Consider the following 12,672-nt stretch of genomic DNA (forward strand, 5'->3'; position numbering starts at 1 on the left):
TATCTATATTTATTCTCAACAGATACAGATACAGATTGAATATTAAGTATATCCATAATTTCTATCCGACTATGAATATCAATTGCATTCTATTTCAAATATTAATCGGACAAAATCATCACAAAGTGAATCCATTGAAATGTTAGAGACTAAAGCCATGCCTTCTGACCAGCTCTAACCATTGCACACTAGAAGATGGTTCAGGATGATAATTATAAAGAAATAAACTGCCATTTAGAAAAACGAGAAATTTCTAAAGAAGCCAAACAAACATGCCCAATAGTAGAAGAAGCCATCCAATTGTTGTTTTGTCCCATTTGTGCTAGCAATGGGAGGGGGGCAAGAGCCTTGAATAAGATTTTTAAACAATCAAAGTACAGAAGCATGAAGAATTTGAGGACTTGAGACCACCCATTGTCTTATAGTGTCCCCAACTTCCCACTAAACAAGATTAAAACTTAAGAGTAGTGCCCATTGTGGCTCTAAGCACTTGAAATAATGAGGGGTTTTTGAGCTTTGGATGGTGACAAGAGCTTCGGATGGTCTTGAACCTTCACTAGTTCCAAATATTATACTCAAAACTGAGAAGAGTATGCCTATTGGGCTCTGAATACTTGAAATAATGAGAGGGACGTGTGAGCTCTAGGTGGTGACAGAAAATTGGACTAAGCAGTGAGCTTCCAACATAAGTTTAGAAAATTTTCCTCTAAGAAAAACGGTAGCTCAAAAAAAAAATCCCCGAGGGTAATCTCAAAGCTACAAATTTGAGTTATCTCTATAATAAGAAAAACGTATTTCCCTCAGAACCAAAAGCAATAGCAGAAGAAGATGGAGATCAAGCAGGTTTGTCCCTCTCTAAATTAATAAAGAAAAAGGATGAAGAACTAGTCTTCAAAGGGCATAAGCTTCCTACAGTTGACAATGGTGTTCTATGATCCACAATGGCATGTCCTTGAAATCATTGTGCCATTCTTGCAAGTCACTGGGTCTCCACCTTTCTTTTTAAACTGTTTGACTAGCAGTAAGACACTTCCATCTCACTCTTAGTTTAATCCTTGGCACTTTTATGCAATCTCCCATATCCTATGCATGCGTCCGTGTCATTCCCAATATTTCTTGCTTAATGTGTCTGTCTAGATGAAGTCTTCTAAGCTGCGAAGAAGGCCATCCAGTCAGTAATACTATTCACCTTTCTGTAGACATATGTGATCTGATAGAGATCACACTCATCTAAGAGCCAGCGCCGCATCTTCGACCTTTGATTCACTCGATCACCGTGGCCGAGTTTCTTTCGAGGAGGATGTGGTCCACGCCCAAAACATTTCTCGCATAGGTGATGCGGCTCTAGCCACTACTCTTCTAAATTATTTTGTGCTCTTGTAAACTAACTTAGATGTAGACCGGAATATTCAACCTTCTAGTTGGAATAATTCTTCGATGGAGCGAGTGCTCGTTCGTTTACTCAGCCTTTCGTTTGGAAACCTCATTTAATGTGGATGGTTGAGAGGGAGAAACTAAAGGGACGACAACCCATCCCGTTAATTCATGTCTTTGGTCCCCGCCTTTTTTGCTGCCCAAAACTGAGGTGGCCTGTCGGACCGCGCTCGGCACAGATCTCAAGGTACAGATTTCGACATTCCGAATCAACCGTTAAGCGATCCAGCGGTGGAACGTGAATCCTTTTTTGCGCGCCAATTCAACCCTGAACAAAAACACTCTCACTTCAAAAAAAAGAAAAGAAAAAAAAGTGAAGTCCGTTCTCCACCGGGTCTGTCCATGCTCAAAGCAGTGGTGATTCTTGGTACTCCCCTGCAATCCAACGGTGGTGGATGCGTGCGAAAAAAAGAAAAGGTGCATCATTTTTCGCACGAAAGGCGCAGCTCCTGTCCCTAAGACCTTCCCTATTCCACAAAAAAAAAAAGAAGAAAAGGTAGCATCATCATTCTTTCGCATCAAGTTGCTTTTTTTTTTTTTTTTTTTTGAAAACGACGGTTCACACACACGATGGATAAAAGCGCAGTCAACATAATCCAAAAGAAAAGGGGAAAAAAACAAATCTTTTTAAAGCAAAAGTAGTCATCCACGCCGCATTCTTTCAGTCAGCTCTGCCGGAAATGTCCGCCGGCTGCCGAAATCAACAAATGGGGCGTCAATATCACGTGATTACTAAAATGCTTCTCATCTCTTATGAGCCCGTTTCCCGTTGTCAGTGGGCGGGGAAACGCGTTCTCGTTGGACTGGAGTTATGGTCGGTGCATGAGAAGGGCTTAGCGGGGATAGGAGAAAGAAGGCGAGTACATGGGAAACGCCATTCGTTTCCCCTTGTTAGCGGAGACAGGAAACGCGTTCTCGTTGGACTGGAGTTATGGACAGTAGACTCAGACACTCAGTACATAAGAAGGGACTTGGTGGGGACTCGCGGAGTCGAACTGGGAGATCGATCCGGAGTACGACCCAGCTCAGGCAACACGAACGTTCCTCCAATAAGTAGTTGCCACGTTCCCGTTTGGGCATATCCACTCTCCGTAGTCTCATCTAAAAGCTTCCATTTTTCCTTTCCGGTTCCTACCCATCACGGTGCCGTCGGCGAGGCAAAAGCGAAGGTTGGGGCGACGACGACGGAGACCGCCGAAATCTGCGCCGGCGAGGAGATCTCTACTTGCCGGAGCACCGCGTGGCCGGGAGCTCGCGCGGCGGCGGAGATCGCGAGAGTCTGGTCGGCCTCTCTATCTGTTGGATCTAGCAAGGGAGTGGAGGCTGGAGGCCGTGGTGGCGAGGAATTTGAACCCATGGAAGACGGTGCTTAGCCACCATCTTTGCTTCCCGGTCGTGATTGGAGGATCTAGTTCTTCGTGTGTGTGAGGGAAGTAGGTTTGGGCGGCGGCGAAGAGGGGGAATGTACGTGGCCCCGCCTCCTCGGGGATCGACTCCCGCCGCTATGGCGACGGAGGCGGACGTGGAGATGCCAAGGGTTTACGAGGTCTGGAAAGGCAGCAACGTAAGTGGTGTTCATTCCCTCCGTGACTTCTTTCTGAGGATCTACTGTTTGCTATATTCGGAAATCAGGATTTGGGGATTTAGGATGTGATAAGATATATCCAAATTTGATTGTTTTTTTTTACTTTGCACTTCCTTGTTTCTAATGCTAACTCTTGGAAGAACTGGCCAACTAAAGGAATCTACTTATGTAGTTTGATTCAATGGAAAAAAATGGTTTTTTTTTCTAATTTTATTTTTGTGTCTTTTGTTTTATGGACTATGATGCGTCAATCTGATGCCTGTTCTGTTTGTTTCTTCATTTAGTTCCGTGCATTGATTGAGACATTCTTATTAAATGAAAGAGACTGGGAAAAGGAGGTATAGCTACAAGAAGGATAAAGCTAGTCCCTTGTCAAAGTGGCAGGACAAAAAAGTAAAGAAATAATTAGATACAAATAGGAAAAATAGAAAAGGCAGCAACTATTAACATCAATGAACAAGGTGGTAGAAATGAATGATAATATTAGAGGGATTTTGTGGTATTTAATCTCAAAAATACATAAATCGCTAAATGAAGAAGAGGATTTAAAGAATAAATTCAACAAATTTATAACTACATAAAAGGTAAATACAAGAACGATGAGATGGTTTAGAGAGAGCCTGGGTAATGAGGGCACATTTGTGATGCTGCCCTTCAAATAGTTCAGGCCCCTTCTAGTGCAATAATCAATCATCAGCTGTCAAATCCTGTCCTGTGTGCATAAGAAGAGACTGATGACACTTCATACCAATAGCATTTAGTCAATCGAAAAATTCTTCTCTGAAATAGGAATAGACATAGAGAAATGTCTCTGTTCTTGGGTTTGTCTCATGCAATGATGTAAGGGAATAATAGAGAGGGCTAAAGGGAGAGATAGATGGGATTGCATGCTATTGAGTGTTAGTTTCGCAGTATGTGGAAATCATATGACATGTGGTTGGATTACAAAAACCTTCCAATCAAAACATCTTTTCTCAATTTGTCAGTTCATTATAATCCTATTGCGGCTTCTACATATAGAATAGGGGTGTTTCTGTGCACGAGGCTCTCACCGTTGCCGGATCTGAGGAGGGTCAAATATATGCAGCCTTGCCGCCATGTTCGGAAAGGTTGTTTCCATGCTTCTGCAGGCAAAATGGTATTTCTAATTCTAGAAAGTTGTGATTGAAAGTTCAAAACTAATTTGCATGACATTATGGGAAAACTCCATCATTCACAAGTTTAAAATGATTGAAACAAATTCAATGTTCGCATGGTTGCTGAAAGGTTTTTGAATTTTAATATTGAGAAAAGTTAAAGTTCTGACGATGTTTGCTATGAAATAGGTGAAGGTTTCTTCCAATGTGGAACTTCACTTAAGGCATGTTTGGTTTGGTGGTAGGCGGCCAAACGAAATAAAAAATGCCTTAAGTGAAGTTCCAGCATGGAAGCAACCAACTTATAGCATTCTCCAAATGTTTATCTTTTGATCTTTAGTATATTGGACCAACTTTTCTTGTGGTAGTAGGTCTGCACTAAGGTCGGAGGAACTGATACCGGTTCTTCGGCGGCACGACTCGATACGGGCCATGCCGGGCCTGTACGGAGAGAGGGACGGTACCATGAGAGAGAAAAAGAGAGAGAGAAGGGGGGAGTGGGAGGCCAGAGGAGAGTGGTGGACGCCGGCAAAGGCTGCGGGAAGCGAGGTCGTGGCCACTTCTCCTGTTTCGTTTGAAACAGAGGAAGCAGCTGCGACTTTAAAAAATTTGGGATTTTTAAGTGAAGTCGGCAAATAGCTTGCCGACTTCACTTAAAAATTGCGAAATTTTTTAAAGCCGCAGCCGGACCTTTATTTCGTTGGAAATAGAAAAAACGGCCGCGGCCTCCGCCGGCGTTCCTACCTCTCCTTCTCCCTCCCTCCCCTACTCGCTCTCTCTTTCCTTCTCCTTCTCCAGCTTCGATAATAAGTCTCGTTTCTGTTGCCGGAACCATATCGGTCAGCCACTAGTACGGCTCGGATCGGCTGGAACCGCTCGGTTCTGGACAGTTCCACCGTCCTTGGTCTGCACCATTGTGAAACAGTAAATTTTGTACATATGATGTTCATGAAACAACTTTTGTCCTCTACCATGCACCAAGCTGATATGCTAGGCTGAAATAGTTATTAAGGAATTTTAACATATACCTTATGCCTCATTAAAAAAAGTGGTGGTCAGTGGGTTGTATGAACTGGTGCATGCCCATTATATCTTGGTAGCTTAATTAAGCGGTCATGCAAAAATGTGCAGCAAGTGAAATCTTCTTGATGTTTCAACCATCACTTAAGTTTTTCAAACCAATTAGAAGATGAAAAATGGTAATACAATTGTGTAGTAAGTGCGATGATCAGGTCAAGCCATGCCATAACCATGAAGCCTTAGGCAAGAAGCCTGTTTTTTGGGGTTTATTTTATGAGCCTTTTTTGTTACTTGTTCCTACCAAGGCTACAATATTCTCAGTTCTAGAATTTCCAAACCGTTCCATGCAACTTAAAGTCCAGATTTTCTAGGTGGATTTCCCCCACAGACCTTTATGTATTGTTTAGATGCCTTTCCTTATAAGGGCCTCCATTTCTCTTAATTGTCCATTTCCATGCCATCTGAACCATTCTTCACCACTTTCCCGTAAGTGGTGGATCTCCAATACCTTCCCTGATATTAATTTTTCTTTTACTCTAGCTTCAATGTTAAATATGTATTTCCTTCTTTAATACCAATGCATATTAATTCATTCATTATCGAATTTGTTTGTTCACAGCAATAATGATTCATTTTGTCCTCCTTGTTTGGAGGATTATATTATCTGTTGTTGTGATGGACTCGATATGTTTATATCATTGTTGTTCTGACAAAATCTTGAATAAACAAAAAGAAAAAGGATAATACTTGGGTCTCTTTTTAATATCTCTAGTTACTACATAGACATTACTAGATCTCTGCAGTAATGCATTATTAGAACATTTTGCTAATCTCTATTAAGAGCCTGCAATGCCTTTTGTACTTATTCAAGTTTATTTTTAATCTTGTTGATCACATGCTGTGCAGATATTTTTTCTTCAAGGGAGGTTTATATTTGGACCTGATGTGAGATCACTGTTTCTGACCATAATCCTCATTGTCGCTCCTGTCTCAGTATTTTGCATATTTGTTGCCAGAAAACTGATGAATGATTTTTCCTATAATCTTGGGATATCAGTAATGGTGATTGCTGTTGCATTCACACTATATGTAAGTGCTGTTTGTCTTCTCTCTTTCTCTCTGTCATTCTTCCTCCTCCTCCTTGCCCGTTTTTTCAATGGGTTACTATTTTTCTGTCTTGTTAGGTTCAGTTTATTATAAATGCTCATTAGTAGGAAGCATGCATTTTATGTCCATGTGATTAATTCGCAAAGTGTAGTCTGTAGGCTGATGTATGAAGGCTTATAATTGTTTTTACTTGTGAGGGAAATCTTATATCATGTTTGTGTACATTATGTGAGCTGGATATTTCTATTTTTCTCAAAGGTTATGCTTGTCATTAGATGGTTCAAATATGTAGTGGATTTTGCTTTCTGTTAAAAGAAGCTAATTGCATTGGCTGCTTGGTCATTCCCTTTGAGCAATCTTTAGTTTTGCTGGAGAACTGAGTATAAAGTGAATATAATTTAACTACAAGCAGAAGTATTAATGCATGGCAAAAAGCACTTGGTTAACCAAAGTCAATTCATACTGACTTTTGAGGTTCTTATGACTCGTCATGTGTGGATTAACATTTATTAATAGTATTGATTTTGACATTAGTATATGCATAAAAACTTTTAGTGGTACTATTACACAAGTAGGCCCCTATTCGAGGGCCTTTGGCAACATGTATCAGTAAATACAGGCAAACCCATATTAGAGGGGTCAGTTTCTACTTGATAGAAATGCTCTAAACAGTGACCAGCAGAAACCAATACCAACCATGTTGAGCAGCACAGAGTCACAAACCAAAATGAACCCTCCACCACCACCCACGCCCCCTCTCACTCTCCCCCACCCACACACACATGCACACCCATGTGGCATTGAAGGAATTAAAATTTTTCAAACCAGGCCATGGGGTGACTGTTTCAAACCATGCCGGCCCACTGTTCTTTACCGTAGGTGGCACACGTAAGGGGCTATGACATATATATTTCTTTAACAGCTTCCTAAAGGAAAAAATGAGCTCTTTGCTTCTTGCAGGCACAAAATCATAAATGAAAGTCAGGTATCACTTAAGCATGCAATCGGCTATAAGGCTAGTGGATATGGGAAAAAAAAATTTTCTTATGATTTTCATTAATTTGTGCATACTTTTATTTCTGTTTTAGGTTTATGAATTGGTTGATCTTGATGTTGTCTTCAATAATTCATTTCATTATATAGGCTTCTTGAAGTAAGAATCCTATTTGTTCTTAGAATACTTGAAACTAATAAGCATGAATTTCACAAATACATTAAAAAAGTAGCATCTCATTGTCATTAGTATTTGTTTCTATGATGGTGATTTTTGTTCTAGTTTTCATGATGAATCCTATTATTGTGTAAGTCCATCAATTTTTTAAATTCATGTTTTCAACTTTGTGACTTCTTTATTTATTTATTTATTTATTTGGGTGGGGCGGGGGATCAAATAAATTTGAGCATATTATGATTCTCAGAAAGATGTATGAATTCACCTGCGAAAATTCAAATAACTCGAGGCGCCTCTGCAATATATGAAAGAACAGGTTAGTGTGGATATATAGGAGTGAGCATATAGCTTTGCAAAATTTTCAAGATATTATAAATTTCATACTTAATAATTGTTTACCATGCAGTTTGCATGACTTTCCAAAAGGTTAAGACATTGTAGTTTCGTATTATTGTGGTTCTTATGAAGGTTAACACAAACTCTGCATATTTAAACAACAATAAACTCACGCTATACAAGTCTACTTGGTTGAAACTTTGAAGTTTTTCCAAAAAAGGTCTTTGTCGGACTACAAGAGGTCTATCCGGTCTCTCTTTGAATGCTGGAGGATCAAGGAAAGGAAAAAAAATGCTAAAATGAGGAATTAGGGTTCATTATGGCTTAATATTTTTCCTATTCCATTTTCCTTTCTATCTGCTTGCTCTCAAATTATTTAAATGCATTCTCTTCACATGCTGGACAAGCCCGTACCATTCTTATAAGCTTCTTGCATCGAGATGATCCTTCTATTCCCAGAAGATGCACTAGCATTCCTGTGACAATTTGTAAAGTTTAATCTATATGCATTTCCTCTTATCATTGAATGATCTGATTGCAGTAAATGCCTAAGACACTTGTTCAGTAAAAACAGGTTTGCATAGTTCAAGCTTCCTTGTTGATGCTTTGCCATGTACTCAAGTTCATGCACACATGGGCATGCAAGGATGGAGGGAAGTTTTGGGTTTGTTTAAAAAAAAAGTCATTCCATCGCAAAATGGACCTTATCCTTGTCTTTTTCAGTATGACATAAATTATTTCACGAATTTAGTTGTGCCTATAGTCATTTTCTGTAAAACTCAATGCCTGTGCGCTAAAAACAAATTGTGTACCAGAAAAGTGTAAGGACACATAAGAAAACTTAGAAGTTGTCATATTATACAAACCATTTTAGATCATGGAGCTGTTTATATTGGTTATAATTACCTGATAGACTTCTATATCCTTTGACATACTGAAATGTTTGTAGCAGTTGGAATATGCCTCTTGCGTCTTTATATATTTGTTCCCTTTTATTAGCTTTCATTCAACAAATTTTGACTTTTAACTGTTTAGGGCCCCTAGAGCATCTTTTGCTGGAGAGCTTGTTATACTAGGCTTTGCAAGATCACAATCTGCCACTGTATGATATCTAATCTCCATCTGGTGTAAACATGGACCCAAGAAAAAAAAAATCTTATGAATATGGTTTGCAAAAAAAATGAATCTTTCATCTAAGATTGTGATTTCTAGTACTTTATGAACACAGAGATCATAGTTTATGCTTTTTTCCCCTGCTTGTTCCAAGAAATAAGTATAGCAACAAGTTTTGAATATCAAAATAGTACCGTTCATCTGGTGTCATTCATGTTGATATATCACAACATTCCATATACTTAGATTAGGGCCTTCATGTCTTTTTCATCCTTTGTGCTGATTATTCTGCAATCTATAGGTTGGTTTGTGTCAAGGTTTGCCGTATTGATTGGCACCGTACTGTAGCAGATATACTATACCATACAAGGTGTATCATATTGTACCGATACCTAACCAGTACGTAGTCTCGTACCATATTGACACTCGGTACGCCTTGCCATCTTGTACCATACCACGTATCGACACTGTAATAGAATGGTACTGGTACAGAGTTCAGTACCGAGACTGCAAATCTTGGTCCATGTTCTACAGATATGGAGAACAATCCAGAACTTGGTTAATTAAATTTGTGGCTTGTGTCCTCCATTATGTGCTAATGAACTATTTAATTCTATCATGTTTCTTAACAGTTGCATTAGTATTATAGCATTCCTTAAAGAATTCCTGTGCGATGCAAATGTGGAATTGATATGGACTTCCTCATGAACCCAGTCATGATTAAATCTTTAAAAGCATTTTATTGGCTATATCTGTCAAAGAACCTCATGTCTTCCCCAGGATCTCGATATTGTTTGTATATGGGATTTGAAAAATATAAAATACTGATCTTTTCCCCAAAAAAAAATCCATCATGTCAATGATCTTGCTCTTTCTCTTTTTATGATGTAAAAACTGAAAACTAAGCTTTATTTGTTTCAGGATTTAGTTCTTCTTCTTCTCACCTCTGGAAGAGATCCAGGTATATTACCTCGTAATGTGCATCCTCCAGAACCAGAAGTCTATAATGAGAACACTGAAGTTGGGGGCAGCCAAACTCCACAGTTGCGTTTGCCTCGAACAAGGGATGTAATCATCAATGGGATCACAGTAAAGATTAAATATTGTGATACCTGCATGCTGTATCGGCCTCCTCGCTGTTCACACTGCTCAATCTGCAATAATTGCGTTGAACGGTTTGACCACCATTGCCCATGGGTTGGGCAATGCATTGGACTTGTAAGGCATATTAATGTTTAAGACAATCTTCATCTAAAGCATGACTTGCTGCTCTTATGCACATGATAAATATATCAGAGTAGGACAAAGAGTTGGAATACATACAAAATGGAAATTTTTGGAGGAACCTACTAAAAACCATTATATAATATAACAAACATCAGTTCAAATCATTTGAACTGTTATTTATTGCAGATTGAATTCTTTCAAAGGCGATGCTTTATGACACATTACAGAAATTAGCACTTCTATTGCCATGATTCCTGCAAGAAAAGTTGAAAGTCCTGTTCAATTGCTAGTCTTGTGTTTGTGATATACACTCTTGCTAATTACTTGTTTTCTTTGGTGCAGCGCAATTACAGATTCTTTTTTATGTTTGTCTTCTCGACTACTCTGCTCTGCATCTATGTTTTCGGGTTCTGCTCGGTGTATATCAAAAAAATTATGGATGATCAACAAACCAATGTATGGAGGGCAATGACCAAGACACCAGCTTCCATTGTTCTTCTAATCTACACCTTCATCTCAGTGTGGTTTGTTGGCGGCCTTTCTGCCTTCCATTTATATCTAATCAGCACCAACCAGGTAATTGGTTTACTTTTGTACAATACGCCTAAAGTCAATGGTGCCAACCAGTGAATATGTTATAATAGTTCTATTCAATCTTTCTTGCTGCTCTGGCAGACAACCTATGAGAATTTCAGATACCGTTATGATCGGCGAGCTAACCCATATAACCAAGGAGTTGTGGAGAACTTTAAAGAGATCTTCTTCTCAAGCATCCCTCCCTCCAAGAACAAATTTCGAGCGAGGGTACCACGAGAGCAGGCTTCTCAGGCAAGGTCAGTGGGTGGAGGATTTGTTAGTCCAAACATGGGCAAAGGGGATCTTGACGTGGGTAGGAAGGCTATGGCTTGGAACGAAGCAGGGTTAGGTGTCGGTGACCTGGAAGCAGGGCTGGACAATGATGTGTCTGAGGATAAGGATGGTGGGATTGCTGATGCACCCCCTGGTATACATAAGGATCTTCCATCAGAGGGCTTGGAAGCAGGGCGTTCTGCTGTGCACTCAAGGCGGTCCAGTTGGGGGAGGAGCGGGAACTGGGAACTATCGCCCGATATCCTGGCTCTGGCAGCAGGCGTCGGGGAATCAAATAGAGCAAGTGCTGGTGGTCGCAGTGGCAGCACGAACACTGGAAGCCTGTAAGTTTTTGAGAAGTTAACACGAGATGAAGAGATCGAAATTTGAAGGATTCAAGTCATGCACTTAGTTGACGCAATTTTCTTTCTTTTTTCCCTGTTGCAATGGAGTAGTGGAGCCACTATATTATTCAATGCTGTGGACATTGTGTTCCTGAAAATCTTGTTTGGTTCCCTTATTTCTTCCAGTTCGTTCTCTAGTTGTCGTTCTGGTTCTAGATGGTCTTAAATGTCATGATTTTAAGGCGCAAAATTATTAAAACAGGGCTCTTGTTTGATTGGGTGGTCGATGTATGGTGTACTAATTTCAACTAATTGGTCTTCTGAATGAGGCAAGCTTATCAATAGCTATGGTAATTGCAATTGGACCGTGCTTTTGGTGAAAGCTGGCAGAATGCAGTAGAAACGATTCTTGAAAAGAAGATGAGCTCTGTTGCTTGCTGCATGAAAGAGAGAATTCTAACCATTGCACTACATGTATTTTAAGTTCATGAAGCCATTATGACTGATCATTTGAAAAAGTAGATCCCAGTTAACTAGAATTCGCTGCCTGTGATTTGGCACTACAAGCCAGTTAACCTTTCACCAGTCAGTTGGGTTTTGGCTGCAGGTAATTTAGAGCTCTCTCTGTTAAGCATGAACAGTTGGTTTGAAGTAGTTAAATAGGAAAAAGTGACTGAACCCTAACTGCCTATGAGTTCTTCTGTTGAGCAGAACTCAGAATGGTGGATGATATAGTAAAAGTTAAAATGATGATAATAAATACTATTCGATGAGAAAACTAATTGATTCCAAAGTCAACAAATAAAATTTTTTGAACTAATAATCTTTAAAACTGGTAAGTGACATATACTTTTGGTGAATGAAGCAAAGGTATTTCTTAAAAAAAAAAGAGATTATTTTTCACCTTCAATTGTAATATTACATTATCTAAATGATATTAATGGTGGACTATTAATTTCTGTACAGAATATAGCTGTCACCGTATACACATACATTTAAATTTTTGTATATTGTGCATATAATATTTCCAACTTCCAATATTTCTTTTTTGATACAAAAATAAGAGTAATACTATGGGTCTCCTCATACGCCCTCCCCCTAAAATTTTTTTGCACTAATTTCTACAAGACACTGATCCCCCTTGCCACAGGATACGATGAATTTTTGATATACATAAACCGAGGCTATAAACAGTAATTAGTAGTCACTTTAGGGTTATCCCTCCAATTACATGTGAATTATTGAAGCAACTTTTGTATCTCATGCTCATGATCAAAGAGATGGATAAGAGGATTTCTTATATGTTGTTTATTTATAATCGAAGAAAAGAAGTCTTAAAGCTAACTTAGA

At 39.2% G+C, this 12,672-nt stretch overlaps 1 protein-coding gene across 1 annotated transcript; it reads left to right on the forward strand.

Annotated features, from left to right (window-relative positions):
- The first annotated feature begins 2,506 nt into the window (after positions 1–2,506).
- Positions 2,507–11,597, forward strand: LOC103708098 (DHHC-type zinc finger family protein). The gene is made up of 5 exons (XM_008792875.5): positions 2,507–2,998; positions 6,082–6,264; positions 9,824–10,120; positions 10,472–10,705; positions 10,805–11,597. The coding sequence occupies exons 1-5, from the start codon at positions 2,897–2,899 to the stop codon at positions 11,324–11,326; spliced, it is 1,338 nt and encodes a 445-aa protein (XP_008791097.1). The 5' UTR covers positions 2,507–2,896; the 3' UTR covers positions 11,327–11,597.
- The last annotated feature ends 1,075 nt before the right edge of the window (positions 11,598–12,672 follow it).

The sequence above is a fragment of the Phoenix dactylifera genome, chromosome 4 (genome assembly GCF_051530095.1).
Source record: "Phoenix dactylifera cultivar Ajwa chromosome 4, Ajwa_hap1_PhDact_Kaust_v1.1, whole genome shotgun sequence".
NCBI lineage: Eukaryota > Viridiplantae > Streptophyta > Magnoliopsida > Arecales > Arecaceae > Phoenix > Phoenix dactylifera.